This window comes from Haliaeetus albicilla, chromosome 11 (genome assembly GCF_947461875.1).
Source record: "Haliaeetus albicilla chromosome 11, bHalAlb1.1, whole genome shotgun sequence".
Taxonomy (NCBI): Eukaryota; Metazoa; Chordata; class Aves; order Accipitriformes; family Accipitridae; genus Haliaeetus; species Haliaeetus albicilla.
The window spans coordinates 32,318,077-32,345,937 of NC_091493.1; the positions used below are offsets into that span (position 1 = coordinate 32,318,077).

General features: G+C 41.7%; 1 protein-coding gene across 13 annotated transcripts in view; it reads right to left on the reverse strand.

The window, feature by feature from the left end:
• Positions 1–6,970: 6,970 nt before the first annotated feature.
• Positions 6,971–27,861, reverse strand: part of ABLIM1 (actin binding LIM protein 1) — a 209,877-nt gene continuing 188,986 nt past the window's right edge. For 8 of the 13 annotated variants that reach the window (XM_069797055.1, XM_069797050.1, XM_069797051.1 and 5 more), the window contains 6 exons: positions 25,990–26,136; positions 23,694–23,785; positions 23,463–23,559; positions 21,223–21,284; positions 20,855–20,915; positions 16,885–19,857 (listed from right to left, as the gene is read on the reverse strand). In XM_069797055.1, the coding sequence (XP_069653156.1) occupies positions 19,820–19,857; positions 20,855–20,915; positions 21,223–21,284; positions 23,463–23,559; positions 23,694–23,785; positions 25,990–26,136 (497 nt within the window). In that variant the 3' untranslated portion in view covers positions 16,885–19,819. Of the gene's footprint in view, positions 14,058–15,392; positions 15,474–16,884; positions 19,858–20,854; positions 20,916–21,222; positions 21,285–23,462; positions 23,560–23,693; positions 23,786–25,989; positions 26,137–27,861 lie in introns of those variants that run through there. The other 5 variants (XM_069797057.1, XM_069797056.1, XM_069797047.1 and 2 more) reach the window with 3 other exon arrangements.

The window sequence follows — 27,861 nt, forward strand, 5'->3', positions numbered from 1 at the left end:
CTGATTCTGCTTTGGTGGAACTATGGTGGGGCAAGGCCAAACCTGTGGAAGCAGACATAAGACTGCTAGGAGTCTGCCAGGCAAAGATAAAGCAGGGTAATGGGCAAGTTTGTCCGTATGTAACAGCCTGACTGAGGAAAGAAAGATGAGATAAGGGGAGTAGGGTTTGTGGAGAAAGGAGAGTCGTAGGAATGTCCCTCCTGGAGGGAGGTGACTCCAGTGGCAAGAGCAGAATGGGGGCAGCCCCACCAGGCAGGGATCCTTTGGGCAGCATTAGCCCTTACTAGGGCAAGATGGTCTCTAGGGAGATGTTCTCCTGAAGGCTCACTCTTGACCCCAGTCTTCACTGAATGGTTTACAATTTCCTCTGAAGACTCAGGTGGCTCAGCAGTGCGGTCACCACGGGGACGGGGCGCGGGGCAGAGCCCTCCCTGTGCCCGCCGACACGGTGGCTCAGGGCACTCTTCCATCATGGCCTCGGCGGGATTGGGAAGGGCCAGGGCTGCCTGGCAGGAGAGCAGCAGCTGTGGCTTCAGCTTACGTGTCTACCGACTTGCACCGCCAGAGGTGTTTGCAAGTTATTTGAAAACACGTTGCCGCTGAATGGTAATTTCCCTCGCCCCTTCCCTTATGTCAGCACTGGCGACAGGTTGGCTGCACGTCAAGGCTGACGGGCTTGCTGATATGATGAAAAGCTACTCGTTTTTCCCTCACAGGGTCAGGTTTTCAGCTAGCTTTTCCCCTGATCAGATGGGTGATCTGCTTGCCCTGGTGGTAACTCCATTGTCGCTCGAACTGGCAGAACACAGGAAAATTCTCCGGAGGGTCCTCTGCTGGGATCGCTCCCAAGGGAGAAAGAGCACAAACGTGCTTTTCAGGAAGCTGAACAATTAGTTAGTTACGGAAAAACCAAACTTTGAGTGCCAAGAGTTCGGAGCGATGTTGAAGCATTGAAGTGGTGTGCTCAGGGCTGCCTGAGCACCATGGCAGACCATTTACTAGATCCAGTATCTATTGGCCTCAGCAGAGGTTTATTTTCAATTACCTACTATTGTTTTACAAACCTGGCCAGTAAGAGGATTAAACCTTTTTTTATTTTTTTTATTTTTTGGAAGGGGGGCAGGTAGAGGGAACAGCAAAAGCCAAAACATAAAACACACGCTTTTAAATGATTCAAAATATCAAACACTGGCTTTCCTCCTCCCACAATAACTGTGCTTTTAAATGCATCATTGCAAGGGGAATTATTCATGTAGTCACATCAGTAAATCTTACTTAAGTCTTTTATATTGCAGTCCGCATTCATCTAGCTGGGACTCCTCTGTAAACGATAATTAGGGTAAGAGCTAACTGAGGTACCACAGAGTTTGCTCCTGGCAGTCATTTAACATCCAGCATAGTATCAAGGCTGTAAAGTAGGCTTTTCTCAGCAGCAGTTCATTCATTGTAAAACCTGTTTCGATTATTATCTTGTCTCCTGTTTCACAGCAAACACTTAGGTTCGCATAAAGACCTCAAAGCATTTGTGAATGAATTCCTTGAAAGGATTCAGCTGCATTTTGTCTTCTCTGCAGTAGCTAGCCTAAACCCAGAAGAGTCAGCCCAAAGGGGGAGCGCCGTTTCTCTCTGGCAGCCTTACTGGGCTAGTCCTGAAGAGAGGGTTGGTCCTGCCATCCACTCTTCTCTCCAATACCTGGTGCTGTGGGGGCTGGGACAGCCCAAATAACAGGAACTAGATCACGGAACTACTCCCAAGCGTGGAGACCCCCAGCAGCAGAGTCAGCCTCCAAGTCAGTCTGCTCCTGCCAGACCTGACTTGCCTTTTGATGTTTCTTCACTGGGCTGCCCAGGGATGCACTATTAATTTACATCCAGCCCCTTATTCTTGCCAACTATGAAGACTGAGAATTTCAGTAAGAAGGGCTGTACTCTGTAGAGACCATCTTCTCCGGACTGAGATCCAAACAATATTGCCACAGTTTTAGCAAAGACATTATAATACCCACGAAGGCAAGCGTGCCTAGCAGAGGCTCTATCCCATCTTCTGCCCTGAACACGAACCTAGCACAGACTGTACGGCCCTCAGAACTCAGCCCATTCTCCTTCCACTCTAACACCCTTCTTCAGGCCGTCGCTCCCCCAGCCTTACAGGGGATGGAGACTCTCTAGCTTAGCAAAGACACTTGCAGAGTCAGTAATGCAAGGACAATGCAAAATCTTCAGCGCTCTCTACAGTTAACTATCCAACGTGAGCCTTAGCCCTCTGGCCCACAGACCCTGCCTGCATTGTCCCCTCTTGACCAGAGTCTATCACGGCAAGTGGCAGAAGTAGGCAAAAGCTTCTGGCCACACTTGCTGACGCATTGTTCAACCAAAGGCCTTAGCAGGGCTTAACCTGCCTTGCAGACTGGATTGATCCATGGGACACATGTTGGCTATCTCTGGCAAAAACAGACCACAAAGGGTATGAGGGAAACCTGAAGTGTAGAGAATTTCAGTAACTTGCCCAAGTTCAGAAAGCTGAAACCATTGAACTTATGTCTCCTGACTTGCTGTCCAGCCACAAGACAACGAGGAATACCCAAAGGGAAAAAAAAGACATCGGTATTTCATCGCCTTGCACTCGAGCACGGTCCTGGAGCAAGTGGAACACTCAGGACACAGGATAACATGCCAGTACAGTGGTTCTCCAAGCAGGGCCAGTCTGCACCTGGCTTACTCTCCCAGCAGAACAGCCATCTCCTCCAGAGGATGCAAGTCGAAGGTGGGGTTTAGTCCACCTCCTTGCTTCCCTCTTTCATGCTGGGGTGACAGCTGAAACACTCCTGACTTTGCAAAAACATCTGACTCCAGCAGTGTGAACCTTGAAGGCCTTGGAGACAATTATACCCTTAATTGACTACTTAGTAATAGAAGGTGAGATGGTACTGTTGGAATAGAAGGAACTAAGGGAGGGCCACCACCTGCCCTCTCTGCCATGGACTCGAGACTGTGATTTCATGACACAAAGTGTGCAATATCCCTGGCAGTCTAATGTGTTCTGCTCCAACTCTTTCTTCAGACCCCGTTGTCCACTTGTGCCCACCCCATTTTTCATGCCAGCCCAACTGCTTTGTGAGGCCAATGCTTAAATCAAAGCAGGGAACTGACTCCATTTAAAAAAGGAAAAAAAAAAAACCAACTCTGTGTGATGAAATAAAAAGTAAAAAATGTTTTTTTAAGCAGGATCAGTTCCTGAATGTCACTGAGAGCGACCCCACAAGCAGTCATGCTGACATATCTGATGGCAGGAAAAAGCTGTGGGGGCGTGGGAATACCTTAAGCTCGCTGAACAGCCCCCCAGCGCTTTGTCTTAGGAAATCACAGCCCAAGGAGAGGCTGCGCTGTGCCGTTTTCCGGCTCCCCCTCTCTTTCTTTCCCCCTGAACCCTTGGGCCCCCATCACTACCACGACGACATCCAGTCCGGGATGTACATTTTAGTCTGCAGCGTGTATATAAAAGAGAGCTGGAACCAGTGGCTGTCTGAGACCCACCTGACCTTTGGACGTACAGCAAACTTCCTGTTCCAGTGCTGCCGGCTCTTTAATCTCCCATTCCTTAAAAAATAAAAGTGAGCCTATGTGAAAAAATGCTTTGTAATGGGAACTCCTGGAACAAGTTTTCTCTCTCGCCCTCTGACTGAGCCATAGAAAACAGTAAATATCTCTCCCAAGAGTCCTTTTTTACAATAGAAATATGGCAGGCAAAACTGAAGTTTCATTTCCCAGCCTCAGACTCAGCAGCAGACAGGCACAAAAGCTACAGAAAAATAAATCAGCAAGGGGAAAAAAAAAACCCCACTCTTGTTCATTCAGAGTTTGGGGAGCTTTTTGGTGGAGAACAAGCTTCTTTTGGTGGGGAGCAAGTCACACTTGGGAACTGGGTTTCTCTTTTTGCAGGAGGAAGTGGTCTTGAGCTATATACTTGACAGCAAATTAGCATTGACATTTGACTTGTTTTGATCTGAGCTATTTACAGTGGTATTATCTGTGTATTTTTGACATGCTGTGAAGATTCCCATTGCCAGATGCCTTGAGATGGCTGTAGGATGCAGTGCATTCCACAGTCATTACTCAGGGGTCATAAACCTCACATTATTTGTGGGGAGGAGGGGAGGAGGGAAAAATGGTCTAACAATTAAAAAAAAAAAAATCCCCAAACCTCTGGACTTAGATTTCACTGGGCTTGTGTATTTAACTGGAGGGAAATTAAAAATGCGCTTAGCCTGGCTGGCACTGTCACACTGTGGGGCTGATGACTGCAACAGATCCTTGTGAATTTGCTCTACACACAGGAGTGCGTTCACGGCGATAATATTCCCAACTGCTCTGCGCTGGGGAAGGCTGTAATGGAGCAACTGCTCCGTTACGCTGCTGGGTCAAAGATCCCCAGCTGGGGGATTGCTGTTTAGGAGCTCCAGAGCTTGGGTTGGCAGGACACGTCCTAGGGCTGGCACGACACCGTAACTTGCTACAGGGAAGGAGCCGAGACTCAGGCAGTGGATTTTCAAGAGTAAGTGACATTGATTCAAAAGGGAGACTTTTTTTTCTCTTCCATGGTTGGGAAACTTTCAAGAAAATTTCCGAGGCCAAATCCTAGACCTATACTTGTGTTTTTTTTAAGCAGATACTCCATGCACAGACCTTCCCTACTCCCTAACTGTGTGGAGATGCCCAGGGAGGCTAACAGGAGATGCCTGGGGAGCACCTAACATGGAAGTGCTTGGGGGCTGCAGGCTGGCAGGCAGGGAATGGGGTCCTGCCCTGCTGAGCAGCAAGGAAACATCTCCCTGATGTCTGGTTGTCCAGGGGAAGGGCAAATAAGCAGCGCAAAACTTTTTTGACAGAAGGTTTCTCTTGGACTCTATGTTTGCCTTTCAGACTAACAGGCAGATGTTCAAAAATGTCCCTGTGTCTTCCTAATTCCTCTGGCTCAGGTTTGCCGAGCACTCCCCACCAGTAACATCCACAGCAACAAGTGCTGTCAGCCAAGGTTTGCTCACAAGAGGCTACGGTTTCCTAGAAAACCTGAAGTTTCTCAGTGCTGGTCCTGAAAAGAAGAGGATAGAAAATGGGTCATTATGGCCTCATTCATACCTGGTCTGACAGCTCTGAGGGCTGTGAAGTGGCCTGGCAGGAAACATCTGTAAACACGGAGGAAACAGAGTAACGAGGAATCGAGGAATACTGGAACACATGCGCCAATCTGCTGAAGTCCATGGGCCTACATGCCTGTTGAAAATTAGCCAATTAAATGTGCAACGCAAGGATCATCTCCACTCTGTATATACAGATCGTCCAGTTCAGGATTAGGGCTCTTCCAGCGAGGCAGTGCAGCAATATAGATAGCAAAAAACTTCTGTTTAAACACTCTACTGAAGAGGTGCTTCTGCCCCTCAACGAGTTGTATTTCCAGCAGTTGCAATAAATGAATCTGATTTTCTGATTTTGATTTGATTTTGTCCCACCTACAGCAAAAATACAATCTCTGGAGTAAGCCATCCACAGAGAGGAAGCATCTAACTGCCACCAGGTCGCTTTGCTGGATTTGTTCACAAAAGAGTTTCTCTTGTGCAAGTTCCAGCACACAGGTAACACAACAAAAATCTAGGCTTGGCCTGGGAAGTGAACGGGGCAGATATGAACTTTGCTAAAGGCCAACTTCATGGTGGTGCTGAATTCCCCACCTCTTGCTCTCCAAGCAGGAACCTGAGCCCCCATCTCATCTGAGACTCAGTCCTTAGATATACTCAACACAGTATATTGCAGTAAAACCCTGGGGAAACCTCTACCTTTGTTGTGAGGGAGAACCTGTGCACAGTATCGAGGTAGGGCAAGGGCAGGGATAAGTCTCAGAGGGCTGAGGAGCAGAACAGAAGATGGGGAACATGTTATCTGCAGGGCACAGATCCTGATGCTGCAGGGGCGTTCTGTAGGCTCAAGGACGCTGCGCAAGATGTGTGCTGCATCGCTCCTGCCCCTGAACAGAGGGCTGCAGCTCACATCATCAACAGCCTGAGGCACGATTCTTTCCCACCCCCTTTGAGGTTTTTTTAGGATGGATCCCCAGTGGCTTCACTTCAAATAGTAACACCGCCACACCTCTCCTCCCCTTTAACTAACAAGCCCAGAGGCCAATCCTAATGAGGCTCCAGCTCTGGTTGCTCCAGGTCCCATAACTGCAGGAGGCTCAAATTAATTCAGCGATGATGTTCAGCAGGTCATCTAGAGAGCTGTGTATGAGCGGCTTCTTTTCCAGGGGATATCTACATGCAATAATGAGTGAAGTCCCTTGACATGTCTTTCTTCTGACGTACTGACAGGAATTGGTACAGATTCCTCTGAGGTGCAGCGTGCTTAGGTCTGCTGCTACTATGGTCTGCTGGAGACCCAGGCGTTCAGCACATTCATAGGTGTTTTATAGCCCTATTTCCTTGAGTGGCATCGTCCCCTACCTTCTACACCCAGACTAAGACTGGGCAGGTTCCAGGTAATTAAGCAAACACCTAACTTTAATACTATGCATGTAAATATGTTTTCAAGTCAGGGACTAAAATTTTAGCTGAACTCGCAAGGATAAAGAAAGGAAACCATTTAGCCTATGAAGGTGATGCAACAACATGTCCTAGCTGACATTGCTGATACCTCAGGTCCTTTTAAACCACAAACTGACCACACAAAATTAACGCTCCTACATGGTTTCTATGAATATCTATTTCTAGTGACAAAGTTACAAGAAGCCTTGTGACCATTTTCAAACCTTCTGTGATAATTTCAATGAAGCTGTGTAACTGTTCATCTGTCCTGCTGTGGTAATTCATATCTCACCTCTCTCCTTCTTGAGAGCACATCCTGTTTTGTAAGAGGACTTTGATATAACTCTGCAAGATGAAAAAAAAGCCAAATAAATGAGGCAACATGAATCCAGCAATTAAGAATAAAGCTCCAAACTTTATTCATTGACTTGAATACAACAGTGATGCAGATTACAGTGGCACAGAAGTGCAATATGTGCTGTTTGCGGTATGACAGTGGAAACACTAATTGTACAGAACAGCAATCCAGCTCAACTTTTCATTATGCTTACAAGCAGACTTACTGTACAGACAAGACATTGATTCACTTTTACAGAGACTCAGAAAGAGAGCTGTCTCACAGATGAATGGAAAACACAGGGACACCTCCCCAAAACGCTGGTTTGTAACATGCGGAGGGAGGAGAAAAGAAAAATAAAATAATAAAAAATCCTATTGCCAAAATCTACTGATTTAAAGGGAAATATACCTTTGAAAAATTAGTTTCGGTTTCCAAAGCTTAAAAAAAACCAGACCCCAGCTGTAAGGCCCCCTTACAGGAAGAGTTGTCAGCAACCACCAAGCCACACTGCTTGGACAGGACTGATCCAGTAATGCAATACAGAGCTCCTGGCTGTGGGCATACACAGCAGTCAGAGACTTACCTGGGCTAGCCAGCTGAGAAAGAGCCTGCTCCAAAGCGTGCAGATGTCAGTGAGAGGCTCCACTGATTGCAGTGTTTTGCATTTGGAGGGAAGTGCTTTCTGGAGGGTGTTCAGTGACAAAAGCCCAGGCAAGTGTCCAGTGGGACCTGTCAAAGCGCCTAAGGGAGCTAGAGACTCAGCCTGGTAAGGCACCGCTGGAATTCCCATAGCTGCTTCTGCTGCTTGAAATGCTTCATTTCCTAATGCCTAGGAGCAAGTCCCATGGGACTCAGCTTTGCAAGTCCTGGGAGCAACACTTGTATTAACTGTGGTGATCCTGACAAAACAGGTTACTGTTTGCCTTCAGTCATGTCTTTCTACCTCAAAAGAAAGACTGCAATGCACGTGGAAGTATTATCTCTTCACATGGACAAGCATTTTTTAGGAAATCATTAGCAGAAATCTTATTTCCCTGCTGGAAGCCCTTTGGGCAACAAATAATTCATTTTGCATACAGGCAAACAACATTAATGGCCAATTACATTCCCACTTCCTGCACTGATGCTTACATTAAAATTAATAATACTTATTATCTCCCTGCCAAATGCAGGCATGACATAGCTCTTGCCAGCAGAGTTGTCTGACTAAAAACTCTGTATCTTTGCGTTGTGATAGATTTTTTGTTTCTTATTTTATTAAGCACAAAAAAGGTGTGTGGGAGAAATCACAAGGCAAAACTCACCAGCCAGAGCAGTCCTGCAACCCACAGTGATAAGGGTGTTTCTAAATTAAAAGAGAAAGGCGCATTGTACTACTATCACAGTGCTCAGTAGCTCTCTCTAGATCTTCGTTACATAGCAATGGGGTAAAAACATACCACATACTGTCAAGACCAGCCCTTGCTATGCAACTACCCTGAAGACTACGCTGGACTCTAGCAGGTGTGTTGACAGGGCCAAAAAGTTTGACAGGGCATGAACTGGACCATGACCTGGGGCTAACCGAATGGGGAAGGGGGCTGTGGAGTCAAGCCCTAAGTGTCTCTCTGACACGGAAAGATGAGTGGCTTTTCAGGACAGATTAGTTGATTTTCCTGTTTCCTACACGTGTTCTATTGCATCATCATTATCATTGACTGGTATTTTTCACTGTCATGGGTAACTTCCAGGACGTGGACATCCTCCTCCACAAACACATTCTGAAGGAAAGCAATGAATCGTGGAGTGGGAGAAAGGCCGGTTTCCATTTAGTCTGCTCTACGAGGCCACGGCCCAAATATGCCAAGATCTCCTCCTAAGTCAGGGTGAGCCCAGATAAGTCATTCCAAGAGGAGTTTAGAGGATGTTTGTATTTTTACTGGGTTGGAAGTTAATTTTTCTGTCACTTGTTATAACAGCTTCATACCATTAATGTCAGTATAGATGCTTGTTAGCCATGGGCTCCAAACTTGACTTCCCCACAATTTGACATAGGAACCGCAGGCTCATGCCCGCATTTTCCTCTAAGTCTGCTAAACACCACCCTGGCAAACGCTGGAGAAATGAGTGTATGCCAGCCCTCCTCCTTCCCAGAACTTAATCCTTCTCCATCCATTGATATTACCTGACCAGGAGAAGCATGGCTTGCAGAAAGGCATTTCACTTTAAAATGTGTCTAATTTCACCATAACAAACTTTTACAAAAGAGACTCCTCATGACCTCCCCTAAACAGCAGGACCTCTGAACTACACGGCTGAGAAAGGATTTCCCAATTGCAACAGGGAAAGGGCAGCAAGCACTTCAGTGCTAGGCCCACAGACTTAGGACTATAGGACTTTGTAAGGAGAGATGACATCTGTCTTGACAGAAATAAAAGCACTACTGGAGCCACAGAGCTATCTTGTCCCACATACAGCTATTAAGAAACTTACTGTTCTCCTAGTCTAACCTTTCACAGCACACTGCAGCTATGTCCATAATGCATCACAAGCCATATTTAATGAAAGGCTACTTACCAAACTGAAAACAATTATGTTTCTGAGATGCCTCTAAAACCTGTCTTAAATGACACCAGCATAAGATGATAATAAACAAAAAGAAAAAAAAAAAAGAAATTCTGTGAGCAAACTTCACAAGAACTTAACTCTTCTAGTTGTACAGAAAGTTTAGCAGGTTTGGGATAGGACGCTGGCAGAGTTGAGATGCTGTTCCTGAACTGAGGCCACAATAGATCACATTGCTTCATTGAGAAATAGTGGAGAGTTTAGTAATTTCCAAATCTGCTCTTCAAGTTGGCTTAATTCTACTATCGTCAGAGATGATGAACAACATATTTATTTCAACTTCTGACTCACGGTAGGCTGGAGCTTATGCTAAGTTAAGGCATGGGTATAGAGGGTATGGCCAGCTGTTCCCACTGTAACACAGACCAGTTCTTTACTTGTTCATATGGAAGTTATCAGACCAGTATCTGGAGCGGGCACAAAACCGAGTAAGTCAGATCTCTGGATTCCCTGTTAATATGAAAACTATTGCACAGGGTATTACCCTTCCATCTAAGCAGTGCCAGGGATGGGTGCTGCAAATGGTCACATATGCCTAAGGAGGCCTTTTAAATGATATCACTTGTGGCCAACCTGGCACTTCCATGATGTGGGAAACTGACCCTGCCTTTTGCACACTCAGTACATCTCAGGTATCCACAAGCCCCCCGGATACAAGCACAGATGGAAGTGACAACCTTTCTAACTTAATGGACCACTATCTATTCAACACTACATACTATTTCGAAATTCCAGGTTAACTACTCACATAGTATCTCAACTCCAAATGGGGAGTGTGCGTGCTACATGTGCACCTGTGTTTGAGAACCTGCATGTGTACATAATCCCATTTTACACGTGTGGTTATTTTGCAATGTTTTGACAGGTCTTTGCTCTTACATCACTCCTAAAGCAGAAAAGGGGGAAAAACCAAGACAAAAGCAATCAGTTCTCAGTCCTCTTAGCAATGACATTCTGTTGACAGCACTGAGTTTGATGGGACTTTATCAGAAGCTCAAATGCTTTGCAGGAGATAGAAGAATGTAAGCATGTACTTAAGGCATATTCACAGAATCATAGAATGGTTTGGGTTGGAAAGGACCTTTAAAGATCATCTAGTCCAACCCCTAACATGTCTCAAGGGTATACTGAAGAGGAGAATTACAAAGAACTGCCCAAGAAAGTGCTACTCGATAGATAACTAGGAAAATGATTCACTGCTTACACAGAAAATTCTCCCTGGGGCTACATTTCTGGTTTTATTAGGTGGGAAGACCAGATGAAAGAATAGAAAATGTTGCAGTGACAATCGCTAAGCCCACTGCAGAAAACACACACCCCCTGTGGCTGGATGCAGCATGGTTTTTATGGACAGGCGATCTCTTCAGCTGTGTCTACATGTAGATGGTTGGGATAATTAAGGGGAATTAACTATAGGCATGAAATTGAAGCTCAAAAAACTCTTCGTGTTCTTACTCAGAAATAATGCAGTATTAAGTCTAGTGCAGAGGGCTGTGAACTGACTATGTTCCACTCCAGTGAGATGTGAACCAGCAGTGGCCCAAAAATCCAGTTAGAGATTAATTGTTTCTGCAGCATCTGAACTGGCTTCTCTTCATTCCTTCCCAAGCCACAACTGCAGTTTTAAATTCTCAGTTGATGAAGCAGATACAAATTACCCTGTCATTCTTCACAGGCTAGGAGGTTGAGTTTTGGTTTTTTTTGTTGTTTTTTTTTTACTTTTTTTTCTTTCTTTTTTTCTTTTGGAGAGGAGAGAGAGGAGAGAAAACAACCTGGCTTAGTCATTTCTGAAATGACTGTGTACTGTATTCATATATGCTGTGAGAAATTCAATAGTGATCTAGAGATAGGGACAGAAAAACGCAGACCGGCAGCTCACATCCTTGAGAGAGCAAGTCTTCAGATCAAAAAGGTTTATTGTCAAGGTGACTTGGGCTAAAAGACCCGTGATGCCTACTATGTTTGAGAGGCAGAAGCACAGTACTGGCTGTAGGATGTGGGCTGGCAAAATTTGGAGAATTTTAATATTTAAGTGCACTAAAACTCAGTTAAGCCATCTCAAAGTTAAGCCACACCTTGCAGGTGACAAACACTGAATTTCTGAGACTCCAGCATTCTCAAAGCCTGTGACTGTAAAACACTGCTGTTCTTTTGTTGTATGGATTTGGTTTCAGCAGTCACTTAAAAATGCATCTCAAACTGCCAGTGCCCCTAACATTCTCATTTACTTCTCAGTGTTTCTCTAAAACCCTTTCAGATGCTTCTTCTGAAAAATGAAGGAAAACATGTTGAACTGATCCTTGCTGCAATCTCAGTAACATCCAGAGAGCTTACTCACAACTGAGTGTGTCACAGTGTTCACTGAGGGCTTCTTCTGTTCAGTGGGAACTGTGATGCTGTATCTGCACAGTAGCATATTCTCCAGCTTGTCCCATAGACTCACCATTCCCTTATGTCTAGGGACATGGAGCAGGTGCTGATCCCCTGTATCTGTCTCTTATATACTGAATTTTCAACTCAGATTTTATCAAAGGAACCACAGTGATCTGTTGCAACAGGACTTCCTAAACCAGCAAAGAAGAGGCAGGATTTGGGCTGTCCTGCACATTTCATGGTGAAATGCCATTTGGGGATATAGAGAGCTCAACACAGTCGTACTGAATCTCACAACTACACGGGACTGTTTCCCCTTCCTGACTTCCAGATTTTAACACCAATGTCTCATATAACAGAAAATACAAAGGTTCTGATGTCTCCAGTGCCAAAAGTTTCTGCATTAAAAATGAAACCTTGATATTCTTTGACAGACACAGAACCTAAATGACCCTCTCCCATATCAGGAGACAGGCTCATTAGTGCAGTATACATTGGCAGTTAAGCACCAAGGAAGAGAAAAAGCTGACCTTGCAGCCGCAATGAATTAATTCAATTACTTTGGTGCTCATGTCCTCCTCTGTATAGGACTTGCCCAGAAGCAGTTAAGGTATATACAGGCAGTTTTTTTAAGCTGCAGCATATTGGAAGAAGACTGAAAGCAATAAGGAGTTCAATGCAGCTCAGAAACTGTCTTGCATGATTACTCTGTCTTCAAAAACCAAGTCAGGCACAAAGGGAAATAAAAATAACCAAGGCTGGAGCTTTGACACTTCAAAAGAGGGGAAAAAAAAAAAAAGAAAGCCTGTGCCCTCTATTCCAAGCACAAGTGAAAAACTACATTAACTAAAAAGAGTGCTTGGCCCCATGCACTGTGCCATATTGACAACAGCAACTGCAATTTAATCAAAAAGCCTCTATTGGCAGAGCATGGCACCTTGATGGTACCTTTTAATTCATAAACATTCCTCCCTAAGAGGGATGAATTTGTGTGTTAGCTTGCAGAGAACCATCTTCCCTGCTGATGTAAAATCCTACGACTCCACTGCAGTCTGATGAGCTGTACTAGTAATTACTAGCAGGGAGTCTGTCCCGAAATCTCTGGGTGCGAACCAGGGCACACTTAAATAAGCATTTTCTCACTCTGTCACGCCCACCCCCATCCACCCATCTCCTGGACTGAATTACAAGAAAACTGACTCTTCTCCACCATTCCCATTACTTAAGTGATCTTAAATTATTCAAAGGACTGGTTAAGCTCCAGCCTTATTAATTCAAGCAGAAAGTGTGGAAGAGGGAAGACTGACAACACACAGCAATTCACTTCCTATATTCTAGCAAATATATACAAGGAGTCCATTTTCCAGAAATTCAACTGGTATGTACTGTAAGTGAGCAGAGTGCCCACATTTGCAGATTGTATCACATGAAGAAGATGCCATTTCAAAAGAGTGCCAATTAAGAAACAGTTGCATGAAAGACCTAATGTGACCATGTAGATAAGTTACAAAGGGCTTCTCCTTCACTACAGAGCATCTATCTTCCTCTCCATATATATACACATATATACACATACATACACGTACACACATAGATAGATGGATAGTTATAAATACATGTGCGCACACACGCAAACACACATACATATATATATATTTTTATATATATATATATTCTTTTCCAGTTCTTGGAGTGGTTACAACTACTTTAGTCTACAAGGCATCCTAAGGGCACTTCCTGGCTCTAGCAATAAAGTCCATCATATTGTGGAGAGAAGTAAAGGGAATATCATTGAGGGAGAAGAACAGAACAGTTTCCTATCTTGTATAATATCATGTAACAGGTCGACACCTCTGAAAACTATCATTGTTGTTTCTGAGCCCAGATATTTTCTCCCTATGTTCCAGGAGGGCAAATGTTCATCTTGTTCAATTGCTGTGTACAGAGGTGCCATTATGTGATTTTCCCTTTTTGGTGGATAAGTAGTTGCTTCCAAATAGTTTGGACTGTATAATACAATATCATTTTTTGTTGGTTTGTTTAAAGGGAGATTAAAAGAGTTTTGCTTTTTTCTTCATGTCGTTGCGTCTCCAGAGAGGTAACTTGTCGAACTCCTGTATCGTCATGCCAAATATTTCTTGAAAAACTTCAGGTGCTAAGTGACGCTTTAAAACACACACAAAAAAAAAAGGGGGGAAGGGGGGAAAAAAAAAAAGGAGAAAAGGCAATGGTCAGTCAAAGCTAAAGACACACAACAGGAGATAGGAGTGCCTTAGGGATTTAATGTCACTATCACTGTGTAAGAGCCATTGCAAGAAATAATGCTGCTTTGGCAATACCCATATCCAAGTCCTCGTGAACTCTTGTGCTCAACGAATCAATAAAATTTTGCAATTTGTTAAGTCTGAGAAGTTTGCAAAGGAAATCAGAAGAACTATTTCAGTTGCTGAATAAGCAAGAGACAGAAAAATGATTTGTCTGAAGTCACCCAACAAGCAGTGATAGACCAGAGAACAAAACCAGCTCCTGCATGCCCCTGTCCCAGGCTTTAGGCTAGTCACTTCTGCTTACATCTGGAAGTTCAAACAGACACTGGGTTTCAGGAGAGCTTTGCAGAGGGGCTGCAGGTTGACATGCTACATTTAAAGTTTTGAAAAGGAAGATGTCTGGCCAGACTAACTGTCCAGCACACTTCTCTACTGCCAATGAAACATTTTTTGGTGCTGTCTTGTGCACAAGTTACTTCTTGTTCAGCCACTTTACAGTGCACTGGATGGGGAAAGAGTCTCCCTGTGGCACTAATGTAACACACCGTCGAATTCTGATTAGTGATCACGTATCTACTAGTGCATAAAATGTGCATAAATGGTTACTTACCCAAATTTTTGTGGCCCCTTCCACTCACCTCCACAGAAGATTAACTAACTACAAATGACTTAAACATCCCCAGATTTCCACTGGGCTGCTTAAGTTTTTCTGATCCACAAAGTTGTAAACAATTTTTATCTGTTGGCAGAGATTTAAATCCTCGTTTTTTTGGATATCAGCCAGTCTAACTAACTCACAGGACTCATGGATGAGTTAAAGAAAGTTAGACTTTTGATCCTCCAGGATGGCTGACACTGACTCTTAGCTAAGAGATGATCCAAGATCAAAGAAAGTATTGCTCCATTCCAACATGGATCCTATGACTACAAAGCACTTCCCCAATTTTGGGCTTTTTAACAAATTTACAAGTATATAATTAATTGCTTGAAAACATAAGGGGGTTGTGAGAAGCTCAGTCCATAAGCAGGGAGACAGAGATGTCGGACTCCTGGCCCAGCACTGTTTGTGGAGATGCGGCTGCTTCCTCCCCCTGTCTGACTCCTCTTTCCCTGCTTAGTGCTGAGAAATCTTCCCAGTCTAACAACGACCCACACTTCAGTGTTTGAGCTTTCAAGTGTGCAACAACAAACAACTTCAGCAGGAACGAGCATTTAGGAACTTGCTTCTCTTACCTCAAGCCTGGTTCTGTCTACATCTTTTAGTATTTTATTTCGCCCTCTGTTGGTCACCATGAGCATTTCATATGGAAAAATCTGTTAACAATGTATAAAAGGGGAAGAAAGAGATGTATTTATATTCTAAAGCAGAAAGAACAAAATGTCTCTCATTTTCATAACCACACAAACATTGTTTTCTTTTTCAAAGGAAATCACAGCTTTTTTTTCTTTTCTTTTTTTTCCTAAAGTTGCACAAAAGACAAGCCAATCTGGACATAGCTAGAACTTGTTCAGTATCAAACTGTCTCATATTGTAGAGCCACTATGTACTTGTCCGTTCTGCTGATTTTTATCGTGTATATACTACATCAGCTGGCTTTGGTCAGACAGAGTCCTCTCTAGTCAATATACTTTCTCAGCCATCAATGTGTAAGTTTATTAAGGTAAATGTATTTCTCACTTACTGGTCTAACTGATGGTTGCCAAAGTGTGGACAGCTCTAAGGAAACAGACACTTAGTGGACTTTTAAAAGATGAAATAGATGGAAGTACATTAAAAAAGGCAGCAACTCCAAACAAGCAAGATATTAATTCATGTGGGCTATGGCATTCAATAGAAGTCATTGCATGATTTTTTTTTGCCTCTTTGGATAGTTAAAAAATTAAAACAACTGCCCACTGTGCTTGCTGGCTGTGCCATACATACATAGATTAAAGGAGATACTTTTGTAGACATATTTTTCTTATGCACCTTCATCTGCTTCAGAAAAGTATGCCTCTAGCACATTTCCCATTAACGTTCCCCTTGATTTCCCTTCACATTGCAAAGAATGTCCAGAACTTAAACATATCAGTTATTGGCCAATAATCTATTCCTGAAAGCATAAATGATTTTACTTTTGTTTTACGTGTACAGGTTCTTTGTTTGAAGTAAAATGTTTACTGTCAGTGGGTCTCAAATCAGTCTAAACCAACAGAAACAATGCTGCTTAGAAAGGATTTCAGAAAACCATGTGCCTTAAAATCAGTTTCTGTAATCATCCCTGGCAAATAAAATTCTGGTTTAGGATTTTTTCCCTCGGGCAGACACCTCCATAAATGCCTGGAATGACTTAGGAGAGCTCACGTTCTGACAGAGCCCCTCTGTAGCCCTTCTCATTGCATGTCTCTGCCGAGTAGGAAAACAGCATTCCCAGTGAGGTCCTTGTCCAACCCCTACTGAAGTCAATGAAGTTTTTCTGCAGACTTCAGTGGCAATTGGCTCAGCCTTTACTGTTATTTATGGGTCTTGTTTTACTTGCCCACTGGGAACAAGAGTGAGACACCAAAACTCTCCTCGAGAGATAGTTGAGCTATTATCAAATGCTACTAATTCAACTGTTTTAACATCAGATGAAATTGAACCTAATCAACTTTTGTGCAGTACTAGGCAATTAAGCTCATTGCATTGTCAACAATTATCCCAATGAACTTTTCAGAAATATAATAAATAAGATTCAGGCATCAATGAACACACCACTGAGTTTATTGTAAGTAATAATAATTTAAATAACGTGTGCTTACAAACCAATTGTAAGATAAGATTCTTAGGAGATTCTGACATTGCCACAATTGTACAATTAAGCCTGTACTTTGAATTACATTGTTTATGTTTGATACTGGAAATGGCTACCATATACAGCATTATAGGAAACTAAAATGTAACTTTTCATATTTAAACAGGCAGAATTTAAGTCAAAATCTACGGTCATAAGTACATTTTATATTTAGATATTCACAACAAGGCATGTCTCAATCTGGGGTGGCAGGATGCACAAATTCTGTCCTTTCTGGAGAACTGTTTGGTAAGATTTGGTCATTCTTGAGTTTACTGATTTTCACGTGTTTCATGCTGACTTTGAGTTGGCTTCTTTTACTTTATCAGGTTTAAGTTGGTGTTGGACCATTGACATGAATAAAAATACTGCCAATTCACACATGCTGAAGGTCTGGCATCACCCTTATAAACATCAACTGAAAGTGACCTATTGTCTCAGGAAAATTCCCATAAATTTTATCACTAATAATACTGACAGAATTTGTCACCCAAAATAACACTCCAAATCACCAGGTGCAGCAGCAGCAGTAGTGGCTTTAAGAATTTCTATTGCACTGAAAAAGAAATTATTTGGAATAAAAAGTAGTATCTCAGGAGTTGAGGATGTCCCCAAGGTCTTATTTATATAATATATAAAAACACTTGTTAATATATATTGTACTGGGGTCTCAGCTCATAAAGCTAGGGTTATTGCTTTGTACAGTTTGTCTGGAGGTGACTCGGAAGCACAAGTAGTAATCTGGTTTGCAAAACGAGCTCCTCAACTGCAGAAATGCTGATCTTTGTAACTTTAGCAAAATCATGATTTCTCGGAAGGTTCACCAGCAATAGAGAAAGTTATCGGATTTAAAACACAGACCTGGTTGAATCCCCTCTATATACTATGTTCATTTTTGACTCAGACATCTTGAGACATAGCTGCAAACCCATTTTAATTTATATCTTAAATTATATTCAGCTGACATTGCCTCTATTTCCAATAAATCTCCTGAGGAATTTCTTATATAGGGAATTCAACATTATTGAAAGGTGTCAGGCTAACAGCGCTGAGAGCTAAAGAACAGATCCAGACAGACATGTAGGTATCTAACTTCCAATTTGTAGCAAAGATCCATGTACTTCTTTAATTTTTAAATTAAGACAGCCTCAACAGCATGTTGTGAGCCACAACATCCTGCATCACTTTTCCAGCCTGACAGATCTGAGACCTTCCCATCAAGTTTGGCCTCCTGTTTTGGCTAGTGAAAGCCTGACAGAGAACTAGCTATTGAGCATCTTCAGTATTTTCATTTTGTCTCTAGAAAAGCCTCCTTAACCCAAGAAGCACACCTGGGCTGCCCTCAGCCTGCCTGAGTACTGACATCTGTAACAGGCAAAGTCCAGAACAAAAGGAGAGGTTTGGCACAGAAGGAGCAGGGACTGAGGTGAGGTAAAGAAAAACAGGGGAACTAAGATATTTCCCATATTTTATCTGCATTTCACAGTCAAATCTTCACTGTCTTGAAGGAAAGTGAATAACATCTGCACTTGCCTTTGGCTCCAACATGTTAGGCATAGATACTCCTCTGTCCATTCTCATTCCAGGGACATGACCATCCGGAAGGGACTGCATCAGATACAGGTACACATCAGACACACAGGTTACACACACAGAGGGTAAAGGCACTCAAGTAGCGGTGAAAACAAAGGTGACTTCACTCTAAGACTTCCTTCAAGTCTTAATATTTAGTCTTATCATATAGATCATTGCCATGGCTACCATTTACTACTTCTGTGAGGCATGCGGAGGGATCCTTCGATCCTCTCTGCCACCACAGCCTTCTGTCACTGCTAAGGCTAGCGACAGCTCCCCACTGAGCCTACCAACATCACCTCCCAGGCAGACCTCTGGACCCCAAGAGAGCGGTGGGCCCTTTCCCACCCCAGTGACTAAGTAGGGTTCTTCTCTGGACAAATACTCAGAAGTATTAATTCAGATCCCACCCAAAAACATACAAAGCACTCTTAACACCTCTGGGCTTTCCTTCCTGTCACTTACTGTATCAGCTGAGATACTTTTTTTTTGTCTCTATAACGGGACATTTTTACTACAACCACAAACAGGCATAGGGTAAAAAGGTGCTGTTTTCACACAGGTACTGTTCCTAATGACAGAACATTTTGAGCGCAATACATGGACAACTCCTCTCTCCTCCCATAATGTTATTCTCTTTCCAATCATCATGATTTTGATACACCATTAACAAAATTACCCAAGCAATTAAACCCTTTCTTAAATTGCCATTTTATATTGTGATTGTGCTAAGGAGCCATCCAGACTCAAATCATTCTGGAAAAAGCCCTGCAGACAGGATTTGGAATAAAAGGGTTTATATTTGAAAGCACACCTCTTACTGGCTCATCTGTAATGGCAGCACTGTAGAAAACTATTGATCAGCCATCTTGTCTGGAGGGCAAATTTCAGAGTAAAAATGAGGAGTTTAAGGCTCCTGGTATGGAAGAAAATTGCCTCCAGAAGAGACTTTATGTCTCTGGGGTCGGTATGAGAGGCTGGAAATAAACCCACCCTCAGCTGTCCAGAGAGGACTATTACAGATAACTCATGTATTAACAGACAGTGGATTTTACAGAGCAAGTCACAGAACTGGTGTGAACTGTCTCAACCCAGCTCTGGGGACGTAACAAAGAAGAATCTGAGGCTGTGCCTGTTTTTTTGTTGATAAGAATCTACACTGGTGGTTACGCTTAAACATGCAGGAAAATCAAAGCTATTGTCTTAAGAAACCCTTCCCTGCAGCAGAAATTCAGACTTCGACAAGAAAAGTAGATGCTTTTAGTTCTGTTGTCAGTTGATTGATGAAAATCTGTACTCTACCTGGAAATCTGAAAAGCAAAAGAGAAATCTCATCAGTTTTAGAGTGTGGAAGAACAGGAATCTGTCACAATCTACCAGATAATCCTTGTGTCTTCTGGTTCACCTGATCTTTTGAAAATCCCACCCAATTCTCTAAGGCCAGCAACCTTCCTACTTTTGGACTTTGTAAAGAGTCAAACACTCCAAATATTGCAGCCCTTTTCATTTCGAGCAGGCTTCTCATTCAGGAAAATCAAGTCACTTTTGAAATATTAAGAAAAACAAAACCATAATCAAGTGATTAAATAGTCAACTAAATTTCAAATGTGTAGAGCAGGGTTCACCTCACCTAACCTCTCCATCAGGTAGCTGTCTAGATTCCTCCACAGCCTATAGAGAGACGCAAGCAGCAACAGAAGATGCCTGATCATAGGGTATCTAAGATGATCGGGATCAATCTCACTTTGGTGATAACTAGCCTCCCTCTCTCTCAGCTCAAACCATTTCAAAACATTAACTCTCAAAGTTACATCACTTTCATAAATATTAATTGTCAGTTTTTATTAGGCAATGACTGATACCTAGCTCAAAGTCATAATGAAAATCATGAGCAGCAACAGGGGTTGGAAGGCATTATCCTCCTTTCTTCACTGTGGCACATTCTTTCAGACCGTGCAGTGGATGGTAATTTTCAGAGAAAGAAAACACCACAACAGAACTCAGTACATATTCCTGATAATATACATGTTACCTGCTTTCCATGTGCACCAATGCTAAAGCACTCCCTTGGCATAAACAAGGATCAGCTCCACATAGCAGATTTATCAAAATAAACCCAAACTTTTTAACAGGTATTTGCAGAGTTTGAGTTAATTGTTGAGTTTACCAGAGGAAGCTACAATGTACTGAGAAAATGCAAAGTAACCACATCCACAACCTTAAAATAAACCAGCAGAAATAATCAAACATGTTCAGCAATGAAGTGGCATCTAAAAAGGCTCCTCTTTTAGGTAAAGTTAGCCTTACCTCTAACACCACCACTCACATCCCCATAGCTGTTGTACTGACCAAAATCTGTAGACACCGGCTGTAACAGGAAAAGAGGGACATGCACATAAATTCACATTTCATGACTTCACAAGCAGGTTGGTATATGGGGAGAAATAAATTCCTTTAAGCCTTTTATTTCCCCCTCAATTTTCACAATGTTTCTTGCATTGCTTTCTTGCCTTTTTAACAATATAGTTTGTGGGAAGGGAAATTAAGTTTTGTCTGACTTCAGATGGTCTTATAAAAAACCTTGATCAAACTGAAAATCCAATACAGTTAATATGGAAATAAATACCATGGATAATTAAATCCACTTTTGCTTCTCAAAATCACCATCTCCTTACCCTGTGAAGTCCATTTTTTCCATAGCCAGGGAGAGAAGAGGTTTTGGAGGCTGAAGCATGTGCTGTTGAATGAGGAAGGGAAAAATCTTTTACTGGAGACATCCCATGAAAACTCAAAAACAATAACATTTGAGGAATCAACTGGCATAAAAAAACCACAATTAAAAGAACTAAGCATATACATAACCAACTAAGACACACTGACTTTAAGAAACTAACATCTCAGCCCCAAACACATCACAACCTTCCACACATTCTGAAAGTTACATGCAGCTTTATCATGCCATGGTGGTAGGTCATCAAGAAAGGACACTGTGATTTTGCCAGGCTCAAAATCAAAGTGGTCTCCACTGAGTTGAAAGTAACACTCGAGGATCAGAAAAAAGAGCAAAATAACTTTTTAGTCCTTAGCTAGATAAAGTATTGCTGTGCATCTTATAAAGGGACCAAGGTAAAGGACAAGGAGAATCTAAGATCAGCAGTATTTGACTGGATAGGTTCCCTGTTAAGTCTCCCATGCAGGTCCATTCAATTCCACTCCCATAAGTGGCACACGTGGTTTATGTATCATTATACCCTCTGAACCTTTCATGAATTTCCTTTCTATTCTTTCTACTGCAACTATTATTGGACTCATGCTCCCAGCTTCTGCTACGGCACAAGCCAAGATACATATGACTAGCGTACTACATCCTCTCTGTATTCAGATGTTTCAGTTTGCTATTTTTTTCTACAAAGGAGAAAAGGCTATTAGTTTTAGTCCTGTAACACTGTAATTGACAGATGTTTTGGTACTGACTTCAACAGGAGAATGATCAGAATGGGCAGTGCTGAGTGAATTCAAACAAGTTTGAGAATTTGGCATTCTGATCCAAAATTATAGTTATCCTGCACATGTGACACTTCTGAGAACATGACATGATTCAACAGAGCTCTGTGACCCCTGCTTTCATCTGAAATGAAAATGAAATAAGGTATGTAGGGGCATTCAACTTAGTATTTGCACCGACCTCAGACATTGCATAAGCAAGACAAAGACAACATGGGAATGTCAAGGGTGTGTTTCAAATACAGATAAAAAGATGTATAAATAGAAGGATTGTCAGCATAATGATCAATAGCACCTCTAGAGTTAATACAGCTCCTTCTGACAAGATCCTCCATATAGGAATGCAATTTTTGGTTTTTTAAATGTTATTTTTATGACAGAAGGGCATGGAATGTAGAACTTGAGGCACTGATGTTGCCAGCAATAAGCAGCTTTGGGAAAGGTACCACTGATTCCACAAAAGGCAACTGATGACTGCACTGATTACAACTGCAAAGAGGGATGGACACATCTCCAATAAAGGAGTTCTCCAACCTGCGCTAACGTTAATAAAAAAGTCATAAGCTCTGAGTTGAGCAGGTAGACTCCAGCCCTGTAAGAATTACAGATAGTTAGGGAGAGCCACAGACATCCTCTCCAAGACCATAAATAGAGGCAACACACTTATGCAACAGGGAACACAAGGAAATCTTAGTTTGCTTGGCAGCTACTCCAGTGGATGACTCCAAAGAGACTCATCTTGTCCCTTCTTGGCTCAAAGTACAGTTGCTGTGCTAAAATGGCAGGGGGATGAAGACAGTGAAATAAAACCCTCAAACCATTCTCTGGAGATCTGAGAAGGCCACAGATGTATATAAAAATCTGCAATGAGGCCAAGAATCTGAGCCACCAATTAACCAAAGTTGACTTTTGTGCTTTTGCTCTGGAACAGAATACACCCAATCAGAATGTCAGCCAAGGTCAAAACACTAGCTGTGTTCAGAATATGCAGCCCCATTGGTAAATGTTGCTGATTTTCTGTCCCTGGGAGGAGAGATTAAACAGTGATAGGAACCACCAGTTTAAGCAAAACGTGTTATTGTAATTTAATAACCCAGCCTATTAGCATATGTGTGATGTGACAGTCACTGAATATTTTACTTCACTGCTTATCTATATTAGAAAATCTCTCTCCTCAAAATTGCCTGAAAATTCTCAACCTCATATTTCTTCTAACTAAAAAACAACCACAACACTCCTCCTGTCACCAAAACCAGCTAATAAATTAGGCCACTCTTTGAGGGGAGAATACCACACATACACATACGAAGCAGTCTTCCCAGTGGTCTCTTCTGGGAGACCGCTTGATATGTGTATATGTGGTGTTCATTATCCACTGTTCATTATTAGCTTTATTGCCTACATGTATTACCTGGAGAATCGTAACGACTGGCAGAAAGGGCTGACCTATCGCGACTCTCCTTTTCCATCTCTTCTTTCAATATCAGTTGTCCGAGACCAGAGTTGAGCTATTAAATGGCAATTAAAAAAAAAATCAATAAAATAAAGCTGATCAGGGCATTAGTAGAAATTGCTTGCAGAAAACAAAGGGGCACTTTCTGGGTGGTGTTCAGAAATGGCATGAAGACAAGCTTATAACCACCTTCATGAGCTGCTCCTCCTGCAGCTGCCGGCGTCTCTGTAGCTCCTCATCATCTTCCTCTCTTCCACTTGATCTGCGTCTCATGTCAGCTCCTGCTTCCATAAAATCACAGTACAGAGAGAGCTTTGTGTATCAGTTCAACTGCAGCTTGAAGATTTCAATGCTAGTTCAAAGTACTGGTCAGTTTGATTTACTGTATAAACAAAGCAGTATTCTCTTACAGACTCAAAAGACTTTTTCAAAACTCACTCTTAATAAAACTCACTCAAATAGCCTGCCCTATGGCTATCAGGCTTCTTATAACATTAAGAAGTTAAACCGCACGTGAGTTCCAAACCAAGAAACAGTCCTGGACACAAAAGACATGAATCAATGTAATAGAAAAAAGGAGCTCAGATTGCTAGTTCTGGAACCATGGGGTTTAATTGCACCAGTAACTGTATCAGTGGCTGGAAACATAAAGTCTGATTTACATTTGTACTTCTATCTAGACTCAGAAAAGTAAATCTGAATTAATATTTCAAATGGAAAATTAAACTACATTAATCTCCTAAATGGGCACTCATATTTGGAATAAACAAGGCCTTATTTTTAGTCTAAAATGAAGCAAACTGATTTGATCCATTGGATAAAGTTGAGTTAATTAAGACACAGGTGTTCTACATTTTAGTTCCTTACTTTTTATTCAATAATCTTTATTTTCTTGAATTTTCTTAAGAAATAGTCCAATTTGGACACCAGGACACTCCCATGAGTGCACAGAATATGATATTGCTGCAAGCATTTAGACAGCAGTTGTATTTTTTTTCCACACAGGCTATATCCTGATATATTCACCAACCCTATGCTAGACAAACTGAGTGTTTTATTTGAATGAAAACTAAATTGTGCAACTAAAGTATCAGAAAGGTTTATATCAATTAAATGTTTTGTACAGCAGTTAAATTGATGCTAATATGGAGAGAGACAAAAGGTTATGGAGAAATTATTTGTTTGTATTTAAATTTTTTTTTTTGGTGTCTCAGGCTTTTGCAAGACTTTTCAATACAGTGGCAGTAATACTCTTTTTTTTTTTTTTTGACAGTTGAGCTCATTCTAGCTCTGTAAGCAAAATATCACACTCAGAAAATCAGACAAGAAGCTGAAAAACCTGGGGCTTGTGGGTTTGTTTTTTAGAGATCAATCTTGTGTGATACCGTCTTATTTCTAAATAAAATACTTCCATGAGCACATTTTTATCTTTATAGTGTCCAACCAGTCCTGTTTAGTTTCTCTAGCAAAATCACCTGATAGCCAATATACAAAGTACTTTTACTGGAAACAATTAAAAGTTGTCATCCACTGCCTAGAGACTGAGCTGAGAGCCAAAATTTCCAACAAAGGCTCTACCTCAGACATACAACATAATAATGCTGTAGTTAACACAAGCATTGTCAGGAGACTTTCAAGTATGTAGATGTTATCACCATGACTGTAATGTTTGTCAGGTTGCAATCCTATATAAAGGACATCTTAAAAAAATTGCCGCTGCATAAGCAGCCCCTTCAATTGGTCATTGAGCTCTCCCACCCTCTGTCTCCTCTCTTAGCACTTCTACAAAAATCCCATTGCGATGAAAACCATACACTCCTTCAGAGAAACCTGAAACAGGCAACACGTTCAGTGTTTCAGACATGACTTCATAAAGGAACTAGGTTAGATAGCTTATTTTATGCTATAGGGGTCAATAAAAATTAACAGAGAGAAAAAAGTACAAAACCAAAAAAAATTTTAAAATGATGATGCACATGATTTAAAGAAAAGAAAATAAGATACCTGTAGTGCTACAACACAGAAGAAAAATACAGTCTGTAGAAACAGTAACTCTGAAAATCAGGACTTTTTTAGTCCATTAATTTTTCCACTTCAGTCATTGCTTCTTGTTGGAAGCAATCATATTTTCTGTGGAATATTTGCTATTAGTTTAGGACTAAAAGATTAAATAGACAATGACTGAAAGAAGTCAGGCTTGTGTGACACACCACGTTTTTTAAGCTACTGCATGGCAGTTCACATAATTTGTCTATAGGTTAGTATCAGTGTGATCAGCCCTTTAGCAAAACCTCTTCTACTCAGCGCTATTCAAGAGTTTTAAATTCACAGACACTCAGAGGTCTCACCAGAAGAACTGCACTTTGTGGTAAACACCTGGAGTGGACACAATCTTCACTACTCATTTTTACAGCTCCAGTATTAATCTACTTTGGTTACCAGTACCTTTTAAGCCGCATCGCTTGTATCATTTTTTTTTGCATACCTATGGCCGCAAGGGAGGGAGGACCTGGCCAGTGGTCCGTCTCAATCTTTGGTATCTCGTTGGGTGCGGGTGCATGAGCTGCTGGGAACTTGGAGGACTTGATGATATCCTCGGAGGACTTGCTCTGTGCTGCCAAAGCAGCTGCATCTAGATGGCAATCAGGGAACTTAGCTATGTAATAATCTGTACCAATATAAAGGTTGTCCTTATTTTGGCAAAATTTTATACTTTACAAGAAGTTAATTTTCAAAAGCAAACATTTTCATGTTTTGCTTTTCTGATTGCAATTTGAAGGAAAGTAATGTCTTTCTCTTGCCAATAGATTGGAATCAAACCCTCCTATCTTCCCCCATCCCCACCCCCAAAATAACCTCAAATCAGCTTTGGATTTTACTAGGGTTGCACAGTGTTAGAATGATTAGGCAAGAGTGAGAAAATTCAGTCTAACAGTATTTGCCAATATCTCCTAAGGACAGCTGATTATTAATGAAGATGAAACCAGATATATGTACTGATCTGCCTTCCCTCTAGGGCAAGAAAACAAATGCGTCAAAGGAACAGCACTAATTTTAGCTCTACTGATGCTAATTATTTCCTATGTTTCTGTGAAAAGCTGCAAAACAAACAAAAAAATAAATCTGAAACAAATATATTTATTTAACCAGTGGATTTTTTCTGCTGCATGCCCTTGCTTATTAGCATGCAGTAGTAGTAAAAGCAGATGTGAATTTATTAATAAATACTAAACTCCATTCAGATCAACTTGGCAGGGAAAGGCACTTGCAATGAAATGAACCTCACCAATAAAATATCTCATCAGTGGGGCATCCACTTAAGATTCCAGTCTAAGCCAAAGTCTCTTAAAAGCATGTGAGGATGTGCATTATGGCTTTCACTTCTTGACATATAAAAAAATAAATTCCAACAGGATTCAATTTACATTAAAACCAGCCTTAACTACATCTTATCTGCAAACTGCTAGCTCAGATCACCTTCTCTTATATGAAGCTATTGGATCAGAAGGAAGGATTCTGGACTTTTTTTCCCCTTTTCTCTTTTTTTTTAAACAGAAAGACTTCTGTTAACAAAGTGAAGCACTGTGTTGCTCATCCAACATGTTCAGGGTAGTTTAGGAACATCAGTATTAGGTATCATTGGGAATTCTGAGCATTTTATGACTGGGAAACTCTAAGCATAATTGCAAGTACGGAGGAAGCTGGTCAGAGTTTACAAAAGCATGACTTCAAACAGTACTTACGTATTAGAATTGGTGATGTCAGTGGTTAAACATTCACATGTTAATGGGAGGTGAGGAGATACATTAAAACCATAAAAATAAACAAAAATAATGTTAAGACTTTTCCCAAAATTAGCATATGGTTTGAAACTTATTAAAAAAAAAGGAAAAAACCCTGACAAAATACCACAGCAGTGTTATTTGCAATGCTTGTTCCTGACTAGAGAATGGACTTCCTGGGCTTTCCTAATCATCTCAGCTCAGTGGCTCTCAGCCAACCCTTCATCTAAACCCTGTAGTACTGCTAATTTGCAACTTAACCCTAAATACATTTCACTGGATAAAGGGTCTGCAAAGGGATGCAAACTCAGTCTTTAAAAAGCAGTCATCCTTCTTTCACCCCACTACATAAAAATCATCTCCTATTCAAAGTTTTCTGTTCACAGCAGAAGGGAAGAATGAACACACTCCGTTATAAGGGGGACCTTGCTCTGCAGTACTGAAGACTGGCAAGGCAGTGGGCTTCTGCCATCATCGTCATTTCAGACTTGCTATAATGACGTCTACACCGAAAAGATTAAAGCACTAACACTACTGTCCAACTCAGAATCCTAACACCTGGAAAAACAAGTACA